We start from the raw sequence: 13,502 nt of genomic DNA, 5'->3' as shown, positions 1-13,502 counted from the left end.
GAGCAGAGAGGAAGAGGAGGCGGGAGAGCGAGCAGAGAAGAGAAGGCGGGCGAGCGAGCAGAGAAGAGAAGGCGGGAGAGCGAGCGCGCAGAGAAGAGAAGAGGAGGCGGGCGAGCGAGCAGAGAAGAGGAGGCAGGAGAGCGAGCAGAGAAGAGGAGGCGAGCGCAGAGAAGAGAAGGCGGGCGAGCGAGCGCGCAGAGAAGAGAAGAGGAGGCGGGCGGGCGAGCGAGCAGAGAGGAAGAGGAGGCAGGAGAGTGAGCAGAGAAGAAGAGGAGGCGAGCGAGAAGAGGAGGCAGGAGAGCGAGCAGAGAGGAAGAGGAGGCGGGAGAGCGAGCAGAGAAGAAGAGGAGGCAGGAGAGCGAGCAGAGAGGAAGAGGAGGCAGGAGAGCGAGCAGAGAGGAAGAGGAGGCGGGAGAGCGAGCAGAGAGGAAGAGGAGGCGGGAGAGCGAGCAGAGAGGAAGAGGAGGCGGGAGAGCGAGCAGAGAAGAGAAGGCGGGCGAGCGAGCAGAGAAGAGAAGGCGGGCGAGCGAGCAGAGAAGAGAAGGCGGGAGAGCGAGCGCGCAGAGAAGAGAAGAGGAGGCGGGCGAGCGAGCAGAGAAGAGGAGGCAGGAGAGCGAGCAGAGAAGAGGAGGCGAGCGCAGAGAAGAGAAGGCGGGCGAGCGAGCGCGCAGAGAAGAGAAGAGGAGGCGGGCGGGCGGGCGAGCGAGCAGAGAGGAAGAGGAGGCAGGAGAGTGAGCAGAGAAGAAGAGGAGGCGAGCGAGAAGAGAAGAGGAGGCAGGAGAGCGAGCAGAGAGGAAGAGGAGGCGGGAGAGCGAGCAGAGAAGAAGAGGAGGCAGGAGAGCGAGCAGAGAGGAAGAGGAGGCAGGAGAGCGAGCAGAGAGGAAGAGGAGGCAGGAGAGCGAGCAGAGAGGAAGAGGAGGCGGGAGAGCGAGCAGAGAGGAAGAGGAGGCGGGAGAGCGAGCAGAGAGGAAGAGGAGGCGGGAGAGCGAGCAGAGAAGAGAAGGCGGGCGAGCGAGCAGAGAAGAGAAGGCGGGAGAGCGAGCGCGCAGAGAAGAGAAGAGGAGGCGGGCGAGCGAGCAGAGAAGAGGAGGCGAGCGCAGAGAAGAGAAGGCGGGCGAGCGAGCGCGCAGAGAAGAGAAGAGGAGGCGGGCGGGCGAGCGAGCAGAGAGGAAGAGGAGGCAGGAGAGTGAGCAGAGAAGAAGAGGAGGCGAGCGAGAAGAGAAGAGGAGGCAGGAGAGCGAGCAGAGAGGAAGAGGAGGCGGGAGAGCGAGCAGAGAAGAAGAGGAGGCAGGAGAGCGAGCAGAGAGGAAGAGGAGGCGGGAGAGCGAGCAGAGAGGAAGAGGAGGCGGGCGAGCGCGCAGAGAGGAAGAGGAGGCGGGAGAGCGCGCAGAGAAGAGAAGAGGAGGCGGGAGAGCGCGCAGAGAAAAGAGGTGATTCCAGTTTCCGGGCGCTCACCTTGGTCACGTAGAACGGCTCCACGTTCTTCTTATACAGGGATAAGATGCCCGGGAGGAGACGGGGAAGTTGTTCCTCCAGCTTCTCATTAGGAAGTAAGTGACTCATAGGACCAAGAGCTTCAACCACAGCGAGCCTGACCTGCAGAGAGGGGATCCGGGGTCAGAGAAAGCCGGTCTATGAACATGATGGGATTGCCTAAGGGATGGGGGGGGGGTCACGACGCGAGCTTAAAGAGTCACCCAGATGTTAACGTCAAGCCCCCACAGAGTTCTGCCCCCACAGGGTTACCACGGAACGCTCTCGGCCGCGTGCATGAGGCCTAAGAGAACATTTTTCTTTAATCAGTATTTTATTATATTTTTTAATTTTATTGTTTTTTCAATAACTTTTTTTTATATTTTTTCCCCACGTAATTTGTCCTTGAGGAGACATTGAGACTTTTTTTGCACCATTTCCAGCCCAGGTCCCCGCAGCTCTGCGCTCCTCGGCTTCCAAGACTCATTGAGAGCCATGGACCCTCCGCCATCAGCGCCCGCCCGTCCTGCGCCTGCCAGACTGCAGTAATCCATTGCTGTGCGGCGCTCCGGGCAGAAACCCAGTTGATCACACGATCCGCCGCAGGACGGGGGCCGCAGGTTGTGCACCCCTGCGCTAAATCTTCCCCTTCAGCTATCCGACATCCACATCTACGGAATATTAGCTGCCACTCTCCAGCATTCACAGGGTTACTGCACCAATATACAACCAACGCTTCTTCTGAAATCGTTCAGAACACAAGGGTCTGATCACAGTGAGGCCTCAATATCTAAAAAGACAAGGACATACAATGCAACAGATAAAAGAAACAGAAGTTAAAGGGATCCTGTCACCAGGTTTCACCCCCTCCAGATAGAAATATGCTGATGTTCAGGGAGCTTTCACGATTGCTAATGTGGTCTTATAAATGTAATCTGGAGGCTCATTTTGCTAAAAAAACGCTATTACTAACCTGTCATTCAACAGAATAAGGTGCCCAAGGGGATGTAAATGGATCCAAGCTGCCGCCCGCACCCGTCGCCGTTCGTGCCCAGCGCCGCCTCATAATCCTTTGTGACGCCTCCGGCTCTCCCTCCCCCCTCCTTCTGCTCTAACATCTTTTTTATCTGGAGGGGGTGAAACCTGGTGACAGAATTCCATTAAGGCTGGGTTCACACGAGCGGATGCCGTGCGTGGCATCCGCTCCGTGAATGAGTGCCAAGACCCGATGCAGACTGCAGAGGCACGGAGCATGAACATGACTGATAACGCTCCGTGCCTCTCTGTGACCTCTTTACTACGAAATCACGGTGACAACTTTATCTCACTGATCACAGAGAGGCACGGAGCGTTATCAGTCATTCAGTCATGTTACTGCTCCGTGCCTCTGCAGTCTGCATCGGGTCTTGGCACTCTTTCACGGAGCGGATGCCACGCACGGCATCCGCTCGTGTGAACCCAGCCTAATACGGGACGCGGCGGAGAAGTCCGGGTGCCTTGGGGGGGGAGGGGGGGTAGCAGGAAAGTCTGCCAGTTCATCAACTGGGTTTTTTCCCCGGAAGACATGACCTGCTAGTGACACATACACCTTAAAGAGGCCCTCTCCCCGCTCCTGACATCCCAGAGCCTCTGTTCTTACGGCTCTATGTTCTGCCGTTCCTTTATTACTTCTACTAGAAGTTATGGGTGAATTGCCAGCAGTCTGCAGTAAGGGTACAGAGGGGCGGTAACCAGTTGGGGGCGTGTCCCTGCACAGACTGACTCTATCCAATCAGTGCTGCCATTGTCAGTCTGTGCAGGGACACGCCCCAAACTGGTTACCGCCCCTCTGTACCCTTACTGCAGACTGCTGGCAATTCACCCATAACTTCTAGTAGAAGTAATAAAGGAACGGCAGAACATAGAGCCGTAAGAACAGAGGCTCCGGGATGTCAGGAGCGGGGAGAGGGCCTCTTTAAGAAGCTCCAGAGGCCCCCACTAACCCCCCACCATGGGGAATGCTAATGGCCTTTTACGACCATTATGAGGTCAGTTCTGTCCACTAAGAGGACTTCTCCTGTGGGCATCACAGCGACGTCACACCACTTTCATCCAACCCGTCATAATTAGGGATGAGGGCATAATGCTGTGCTTGAATACTGCATGGAGCGAGCGCGGTACCCTGGAACTGAACCCGAATTTTTTAAAGTAGAAATTGATTAATGAAGTTATTAAGCAAAGTCTCGCGAGACTTCGTGAAGTAATAACTTTGGCTCATAGGAGCCAATACATTCTAATACTGTACGTACAGTATTCAAAGTATTATGCGCTCATCCCTAGTCACCACAATCCACACACGTGCTTATCAAACATGGAGGGGTCAGAGACAGCACGGGGTGCGTTCTTTAAAGGGCTTCTGTCACCCCCCTAAAGTCATTTTTTTTTTTCGGGCTCCTTAAAATCCTTATGCTGCGATTTATCAATATATAGGGCTATTACTCATTTTCGTTCGCTGGCCCTGTCAATCAACATGCGGAGGGGGCGTCATTATGAAAGGAGGATGTGGCCGCCCTACTTGCTGGTAGAGGGGTAATTGACATATTATAAAAGTCCATTTTTTGAAGAAACTACTGAACGAAAATGAGTAAGAGCATTACATATTGATAAATCGCAGCATAAAGATTTTAAGGAGCCAAAAAAAAAAAAATATGACTTTAGGGGGGTGACAGAAGCCCTTTAACCCCCTCAGCCCCCAGTGCTTAAACCCCCTTAAACACCAGGCCACTTTTTACACTTCTGACCTACACTACTTTCACCGTTTATTGCTCGGTCATGCAACTTACCACCCAAATGAATTTTACCTCCTTTTCTTCTCACTAATAGAGCTTTCATTTGGTGGTATTTCATTGCTGCTGACATTTTTACTTTTTTTGTTATTAATCGAAATTTAACGATTTTTTTGCAAAAAAATGACATTTTTCACTTTCAGTTGTAAAATTTTGCAAAAAAAAACGACATCCATATATAAATTTTGCTCTAAATTTATTGTTCTACATGTCTTTGATAAAAAAAAAATGTTTGGGTAAAAAAAAAATGGTTTGGGTAAAAGTTATAGCGTTTACAAACTATGGTACAAAAATGTGAATTTCCGCTTTTTGAAGCAGCTCTGACTTTCTGAGCACCTGTCATGTTTCCTGAGGTTCTACAATGGCCAGACAGTACAAACACCCCACAAATGACCCCATTTCGGAAAGTAGACACCCTAAGGTATTCGCTGATGGGCATAGTGAGTTCATAGAACTTTTTATTTTTTGTCACAAGTTAGCGGAAAATGATGATTTTTTTTTTTTTTTTTTTCTTACAAAGTCTCATATTCCACTAACTTGTGACAAAAAATAAAAACTTCCATGAACTCACTATGCCCATCACGAAATACCTTGGGGTCTCTTCTTTCCAAAATGGGGTCACTTGTGGGGTAGTTATACTGCCCTGGCATTCTAGGGGCCCAAATGTGTGGTAAGGAGTTTGAAATCAAATTCTGTAAAAAATGACGAGTGAAATCCTAAAGGTGCTCTTTGGAATGTGGGCCCCTTTGCCCACCTAGGCTGCAAAAAAGTGTCACACATGTGGTATCTCCGTATTCAGTAGAAGTTGGGGAATGTGTTTTGGGGTGTCATTTTACATATACCCATGCTGGGTGAGATAAATATCTTGGTCAAATGTCAACTTTGTATAAAAAAATGGGAAAAGTTGTCTTTTGCCAAGATATTTCTCTCACCCAGCATGGGTATATGTAAAATGACACCCCAAAACACATTCCTCAACTTCTCCTGAGTACGGAGATACCAGATGTGTGACACTTTTTTGCAGCCTAGGTGGGCAAAGGGGCCCATATTCCAAAGAGCACCTTTCGGATTTCACTCGTCATTTTTTACAGAATTTGATTTCAAACTCCTTACCACACATTTGGGCCCCTAAAATACCAGGGCAGTATACCTACCCCACAAGTGACCCCATTTCGGAAAGAAGAGACCCCAAGGTATTCGCTGATGGGCATAGTGAGTTCATGGAAGTTTTTATTTTTTGTCACAAGTTAGTGGAATATGAGACTTTGTATGAAAAAAAAAAAAAAAAAAAAAAAAAATATCATCATTTTCCACTAACTTGTGACAAAAAATAAAAAATTCTAGGAACTCGCCATGCCCCTCACGGAATACCTTGGGGTGTCTTCTTTCCAAAATGGGGTCACTTGTGGGGTAGTTATACTGCCCTGGCATTTTCCAGGGGCCCTAATGTGTGGTAAGTAGGTAAATGACCAGTGAAATCCGAAAGGTGCTCTTTGGAATATGGGCCCCTTTGCCCACCTAGGCTGCAAAAAAGTGTCACACATCTGGTATCTCCGTACTCGGGAGAAGTTGGGGAATGTGTTTTGGGGTGTCATTTTACATATACCCATGCTGGGTGAGAGAAATATCTTGGCAAAAGACAACTTTTCCCATTTTTTTATACAAAGTTGGCATTTGACCAAGATATTTATCTCACCCAGCATGGGTATATGTAAAATGACACCCCAAAACACATTCCCCAACTTCTCCTGAGTACGGAGATACCAGATATGTGACACTTTTTTGCAGCCTAGATGCGCAAAGGGGCCCAAATTCCTTTTAGGAGGGCATTTTTAGACATTTGGATACCAGACTTCTTCTCACGCTTTGGGGCCCCTAGAATGCCAGGGCAGTATAAATACCCCACATGTGACCCCATTTTGGAAAGAAGACACCCCAAGGTATTCAATGAGGGGCATGGCGAGTTCATAGAAATTTTTTTTTTTTGGCACAAGTTAGCGGAAATTGATATTTTTTATTTTTTTCTCACAAAGTCTCCCGTTCCGCTAATTTGGGACAAAAATTTCAATCTTTCATGGACTCAATATGCCCCTCACGGAATACCTGGGGGTGTCTTCTTTCCGAAATGGGGTCACATGTGGGGTATTTATACTGCCCTGGCATTCTAGGGGCCCTAAAGCGTGAGAAGAAGTCTGGAATATAAATGTCTAAAAAATTTTACGCATTTGGATTCCGTGAGGGGTATGGGGAGTTCATGTGAGATTTTATTTTTTGACACAAGTTAGTGGAATATGAGACTTTGTAAGAAAAAAAATAATAAATTCCGCTAACTTGGGCCAAAAAAATATCTGAATGGAGCCTTACAGAGGGGTGATAAATGACAGGGGGGTGATCAGGGAGTCTATATGGGGTGATCACCACAGTCATTGATCACGCCCGTGTAAGGCTTCATTCAGACGTCCGGATGCGTTTTGCGGATCCGATCCATCTATCAGTGCATCCGTAAAAATCATGCGGACATCTGAATGGAGCTTTACAGGGGGGTAATCAATGACAGGGGGGTGATCAGGGAGTCTATATGGGGTGATCACCACAGTCATTGATCACGCCCCTGTAAGGCTTCATTCAGACGTCCGGATGCGTTTTGCGGATCCGATCCATCTATCAGTGCATCCGTAAAAATCATGCGGACATCTGAATGGAGCTTTACAGGGGGGTGATCAGGGAGTCTATATGGGGTGATCACCACAGTCATTGATCATGCCCCTGTAAGGATCCATTCAGACGTCCGGATGCGTTTTGCGGATCGGATCCATCCATCAGTGCATCCGTAAAAATCATGCGGACATCTGAATGGAGCTTTACAGGGGGGTGATCAGGGAGTCTATATGGGGTGATCACCACAGTCATTGATCATGCCCCTGTAAGGATCCATTCAGACGTCCGGATGCGTTTTGCGGATCGGATCCATCTATCAGTGCATCCGTAAAAATCATGCGGACATCTGAATGGAGCTTTACAGGGGGGTGATCAGGGAGTCTATATGGGGTGATCACCACAGTCATTGATCACGCCCCTGTAAGGCTTCATTCAAACGTCCGGATGCGTTTTGCGGATCCGATTTATCTATCAGTGGATCCGTAAAAATCATGCGGACGTCTGAATGGAGCTTTACAGGGGGTTGATCAATGACAGGGGGGTAATCAATGACAGGGGGGTGATCAATGACAGGGGGGTGATCAGGGAGTCTATATGGGGTGATAACCACAGTCATTGATCACGCCCCTGTAAGGCTTCATTCAGACGTCCGGATGCGTTTTGCGGATCCGATTTATCTATCAGTGGATCCGTAAAAATCATGCGGACGTCTGAATGGAGCTTTACAGGGGGTTGATCAATGACAGGGGGGTGATCAGGGAGTCTATATGGGGTGATAACCACAGTCATTGATCACCCCCCTGTAAGGCTTCATTCAGACGTCCGGATGCGTTTTGCGGATCCGATCCATCTATCAGTGGATCCGTAAAAATCATGCGGACGTCTGAATGGAGCTTTACAGGGGGGTAATCAATGACAGGGGGGTGATCAGGGAGTCTATATGGGGTGATCACCACAGTCATTGATCACGCCCCTGTAAGGCTTCATTCAGACGTCCGGATGCGTTTTGCGGATCCGATCCATCTATCAGTGCATCCGTAAAAATCATGCGGACGTCTGAATGGAGCTTTACAGGGGGTTGATCAATGACAGGGGGGTAATCAATGACAGGGGGGTGATCAGGGAGTCTATATGGGGTGATCAGGGGTGATTAGGGGTGATCAGGGGCTAATAAGGGGTTAATAAGTGACGGGGGGGGGGGGGGTGTAGTGTAGTGTAGTGGTGCTTGGTGCTACATATTACTGAGCTACCTGTGTCCTCTGGTGGTCGATCCAAACAAAGGGGACCACCAGAGGACCAGGTAGCAGGTATATTAGACGCTGTTATCAAAACAGCGTCTAATATACCTGTTAGGGGTTAAAAAAAACACATCTCCAGCCTGCCAGCGAACGATCGCCGCTGGCAGGCTGGAGATCAACTCTCTTACCTTCCGTTCCTGTGAGCGCGCGCGCCTGTGTGCGCGCGTTCACAGGAAATCTCGCGTCTCGCGAGATGACGCGTATATGCGTCCACTCGGAATGAATCAACCACCTCCAGGACGCGTCTGTGCGTACAGCGGTCCGGAGGTGGTTAATTACCCCCGCTTGCACAGCCCTGATTGAGGGGTGGCATGGCACAGACTCTAGGAAAGGGATGGGGGGGGGGGGGGTGACATGGCACAGACTCTAGGAAAGGGATGGGGGGGGGGGGGGACAGGGCACAGACTCTAGGAAAGGTATGGGGGGGGGGTGACAGGGCACAGACTCTAGGAAAGGGATGGGGGGGGACAGGGCACAGACTCTAGGAAAGGGATGGGGGGGGACGGGACAGGGCACAGACTCTAGGAAAGGGATGTGGGGGGGACAGGGCACAGACTCTAGGAAAGGGATGGGGGGGGGGGGGACAGGGCACAGACTCTAGGAAAGGGATGGGGGGGGGGGGACAGGGCACAGACTCTAGGAAAGGGATGTGGGGGGGGGGGGTGACAGGGCACAGACTCTAGGAAAGGGATGTGGGGGGGGTGACAGGGCACAGACTCTAGGAAAGGGATGTGGGGGGGGGTGACAGGGCACAGACTCTAGGAAAGGGATGTGGGGGGGGGTGACAGGGCACAGACTCTAGGAAAGGTATGGGGGGGGTGACAGGGCACAGACTCTAGGAAAGGTATGGGGGGGGGGGGGGACAGGGCACAGACTCTAGGAAAGGGATGTGGGGGGGGGGGGACAGGGCACAGACTCTAGGAAAGGTATGGGGGGGGGGGGGGGACAGGGCACAGACTCTAGGAAAGGGATGGGGGGGACGGGACAGGGCACAGACTCTAGGAAAGGTATGGGGGGGACGGGACAGGGCACAGACTCTAGGAAAGGGATGGGGGGGACGGGACAGGGCACAGACTCTAGGAAAGGGATGTGGGGGGGACAGGGCACAGACTCTAGGAAAGGGATGGGGGGGGGACAGGGCACAGACTCTAGGAAAGGGATGTGGGGGGGACAGGGCACAGACTCTAGGAAAGGGATGGGGGGGGGACAGGGCACAGACTCTAGGAAAGGGATGTGGGGGGGGACAGGGCACAGACTCTAGGAAAGGGATGGGGGGGGACAGGGCACAGACTCTAGGAAAGGGATGTGGGGGGGACAGGGCACAGACTCTAGGAAAGGGATGGGGGGGGGGGACAGGGCACAGACTCTAGGAAAGGGATGTGGGGGGGACAGGGCACAGACTCTAGGAAAGGGATGGGGGGGGGGGGACAGGGCACAGACTCTAGGAAAGGGATGTGGGGGGGACAGGGCACAGACTCTAGGAAAGGGATGGGGGGGACAGGGCACAGACTCTAGGAAAGGGATGGGGGGGACGGGACAGGGCACAGACTCTAGGAAAGGGATGGGGGGGGGACAGGACAGGGCACAGACTCTAGGAAAGGGATGGGGGGGGACAGGGCACAGACTCTAGGAAAGGGATGGGGGGGGGGGGGGGGACAGGGCAGAGAGACTCTGACAGTCCACACTTCCTTCCCAGACATGTAGCAGAGCCCACTGCGCACTCACCTTGGACTCGCGGTTCTGCAGCCAGTTATTGAACAGGATGTCATACGCGTTGAACAAGTCACTGGAGAAGGTGTCTTTCCTGACTGTAGGGTCCGGGGCCTTGTCCAGGTTGGCGAGATATTCCTGAATACTCTCACTAAAATGCTGCAGGGCTGACACAAGAGCAGAGCGTCAACTGCGGATATGACCCCCATTAGCAGGGGCAGCCCTGTAAGGTCTGTGGCCAAAGCCCCCCTCACTGCCGCTGAGCGGGTAATAACGAGCTCTCAGCAGGGAGAATCAGGTACCGGCCAGATACCACACACGTCCTCCGGTATCTCGCCTCCTGAGCCCCCTGCTCCATGATGGCCACCACAGAGGGACGGCTTTTGGGGTAGTATACTGTGATGCACTGTGGTATGTGGTTCAGATGGGACAGTATTTTGCGTTATGGTATAACTGACCCCACCTACTTGTGTTGCCCCGCCTTTGGGGACACACGGTCTGATCTACAGCCGGGGAGCATGCAGCACAGCACACTGTAATGGGGGGAGACGCGGTCTGATCTACAGCCGGGGAGCATGCAGCAGAGCGCGGTGTAATGGGGGGCACACGGTCTGATCTACAGCCGGTGAGCATGCAGCAGAGCGCGGTGTAATGGGGGGCACTGTCTGATCTACAGCCGGGGAGCATGCAGCAGAGCGCGGTGTAATGGGGGGCACTGTCTGATCTACAGCCGGGGAGCATGCAGCAGAGCGCGGTGTAATGGGGGGCACTGTCTGATCTACAGCCGGGGAGCATGCAGCAGAGCGCGGTGTAATGGGGGGCACTGTCTGATCTACAGCCGGTGACCATGCAGCAGAGAGCGGTGTAATGGGGGGCACTGTCTGATCTACAGCCGGTGACCATGCAGCAGAGAGCGGTGTAATGGGGGGCACTGTCTGATCTACAGCCGGTGAGCATGCAGCAGAGCGCGGTGTAATGGGGGGCACACGGTCTGATCTACAGCCGGGGAGCATGCAGCAGAGCGCGGTGTAATGGGGGGCACACGGTCTGATCTACAGCCGGGGAGCATGCAGCAGAGCGTGGTGTAATGGGGGGCACTGTCTGATCTACAGCCGGTGAGCATGCAGCAGAGAGCGGTGTAATGGGGGGCACTGTCTGATCTACAGCCGGGGAGCATGCAGCACAGCGCACTGTAATGGGGGGAGACGCGGTCTGATCTACAGCTGGGGAGCATGCAGCAGAGAGCGGTGTAATGGGGGGCACACGGTCTGATCTACAGCCGGGGAGCATGCAGCAGAGCGTGGTGTAATGGGGGGCACTGTCTGATCTACAGCCGGGGAGCATGCAGCAGAGCGTGGTGTAATGGGGGGCACACGGTCTGATCTACAGCCGGGGAGCATGCAGCAGAGAGCGGTGTAATGGGGGGCACTGTCTGATCTACAGCCGGGGAGCATGCAGCACAGCACACTAATGGGGGGACACACGGTCTGATCTACAGCCGGGGAGCATGCAGCAGAGCGCGGTGTAATGGGGGGCACTGTCTGATCTACAGCCGGTGAGCATGCAGCAGAGCGTGGTGTAATGGGGGGCACACGGTCTGATCTACAGCCGGGGAGCATGCAGCAGAGCGCGGTGTAATGGGGGGCACACGGTCTGATCTACAGCCGGGGAGCATGCAGCAGAGAGCGGTGTAATGGGGGGCACTGTCTGATCTACAGCCGGGGAGCATGCAGCAGAGAGCGGTGTAATGGGGGGCACTGTCTGATCTACAGCTGGGGAGCATGCAGCACAGCGCACTGTAATGGGGGGAGACGCAGTCTGATCTACAGCTGGGGAGCATGCAGCAGAGAGCGGTGTAATGGGGGGCACATGGTCTGATCTACAGCCGGGGAGCATGCAGCACAGCACACTAATGGGGGGACACACGGTCTGATCTACAGCCGGGGAGCATGCAGCAGAGCGCGGTGTAATGGGGGGCACTGTCTGATCTACAGCCGGTGAGCATGCAGCAGAGCGTGGTGTAATGGGGGGCACACGGTCTGATCTACAGCCGGGGAGCATGCAGCAGAGCGCGGTGTAATGGGGGGCACACTGTCTGATCTACAGCCGGGGAGCATGCAGCACAGCGCACTGTAATGGGGGGCACACGGTCTGATCTACAGCCGGGGAGCATGCAGCAGAGAGCGGTGTAATGGGGGGCACTGTCTGATCTACAGCCGGTGAGCATGCAGCAGAGCGTGGTGTAATGGGGGGCACACGGTCTGATCTACAGCCGGGGAGCATGCAGCAGAGCGCGGTGTAATGGGGGGCACTGTCTGATCTACAGCCGGGGAGCATGCAGCAGAGAGCGGTGTAATGGGGGGCACTGTCTGATCTACAGCCGGGGAGCATGCAGCAGAGAGCGGTGTAATGGGGGGCACTGTCTGATCTACAGCTGGGGAGCATGCAGCACAGCGCACTGTAATGGGGGGAGACGCAGTCTGATCTACAGCTGGGGAGCATGCAGCAGAGAGCGGTGTAATGGGGGGCACAGGGTCTGATCTACAGCCGGGGAGCATGCAGCACAGCACACTAATGGGGGGACACACGGTCTGATCTACAGCCGGGGAGCATGCAGCAGAGCGCGGTGTAATGGGGGGCACTGTCTGATCTACAGCCGGTGAGCATGCAGCAGAGCGTGGTGTAATGGGGGGCACACGGTCTGATCTACAGCCGGGGAGCATGCAGCAGAGCGCGGTGTAATGGGGGGCACACTGTCTGATCTACAGCCGGGGAGCATGCAGCACAGCGCACTGTAATGGGGGGCACACGGTCTGATCTACAGCCGGGGAGCATGCAGCAGAGAGCGGTGTAATGGGGGGCACTGTCTGATCTACAGCCGGTGAGCATGCAGCAGAGCGCGGTGTAATGGGGGGCACACGGTCTGATCTACAGCCGGGGAGCATGCAGCAGAGCGTGGTGTAATGGGGGGCACACGGTCTGATCTACAGCCGGGGAGCATGCAGCAGAGAGCGGTGTAATGGGGGGAGACGCGGTCTGATCTACAGCCGGGGAGCATGCAGCAGAGCGCGGTGTAATGGGGGGCACTGTCTGATCTACAGCCGGTGAGCATGCAGCAGAGAGCGGTGTAATGGGGGGCACTGTCTGATCTACAGCCGGGGAGCATGCAGCAGAGAGCGGTGTAATGGGGGGAGACGCGGTCTGATCTACAGCCGGGGAGCATGCAGCAGAGAGCGGTGTAATGGGGGGCACTGTCTGATCTACAGCCGGTGACCATGCAGCAGAGCGCGGTGTAATGGGGGGCACACGGTCTGATCTACAGCCGGGGAGCATGCAGCAGAGCGTGGTGTAATGGGGGGCACACGGTCTGATCTACAGCCGGGGAGCATGCAGCAGAGCGGGGTGTAATGGGGGGACACAGTCTGATCTACAGCCGGGGAGCATGCAGCAGAGAGTGGTGTAATGGGGGGCACACGGTCTGATCTAACGCCGGGGGGCATGCAGCACAGCACACTGTAATGGGGGGACACACGGTCTG

The 13,502-nt window shown here is 53.9% G+C and overlaps 1 protein-coding gene across 6 annotated transcripts in view; it reads right to left on the bottom strand.

Annotated features, from left to right (window-relative positions):
- Window positions 1-13,502, bottom strand: part of MROH1 (maestro heat like repeat family member 1) — an 82,813-nt gene that overhangs the window by 49,969 nt on the left and 19,342 nt on the right. For all 6 annotated transcript variants that reach the window (XM_040433189.1, XM_040433194.1, XM_040433190.1 and 3 more), the window contains 2 exons: window positions 9,980-10,131; window positions 1,456-1,596 (listed from right to left, as the gene is read on the bottom strand). In XM_040433189.1, the coding sequence (XP_040289123.1) occupies window positions 1,456-1,596; window positions 9,980-10,131 (293 nt within the window). The remainder of the gene's footprint in view (window positions 1-1,455; window positions 1,597-9,979; window positions 10,132-13,502) is intronic.

The sequence above is a fragment of the Bufo bufo genome, chromosome 5 (assembly GCF_905171765.1).
Source record: "Bufo bufo chromosome 5, aBufBuf1.1, whole genome shotgun sequence".
Classification (NCBI taxonomy): domain Eukaryota; kingdom Metazoa; phylum Chordata; class Amphibia; order Anura; family Bufonidae; genus Bufo; species Bufo bufo.
The sequence above is the reverse complement of the archived record's forward strand: the minus strand, read 5'-3'. Positions and strand labels throughout refer to the sequence as shown.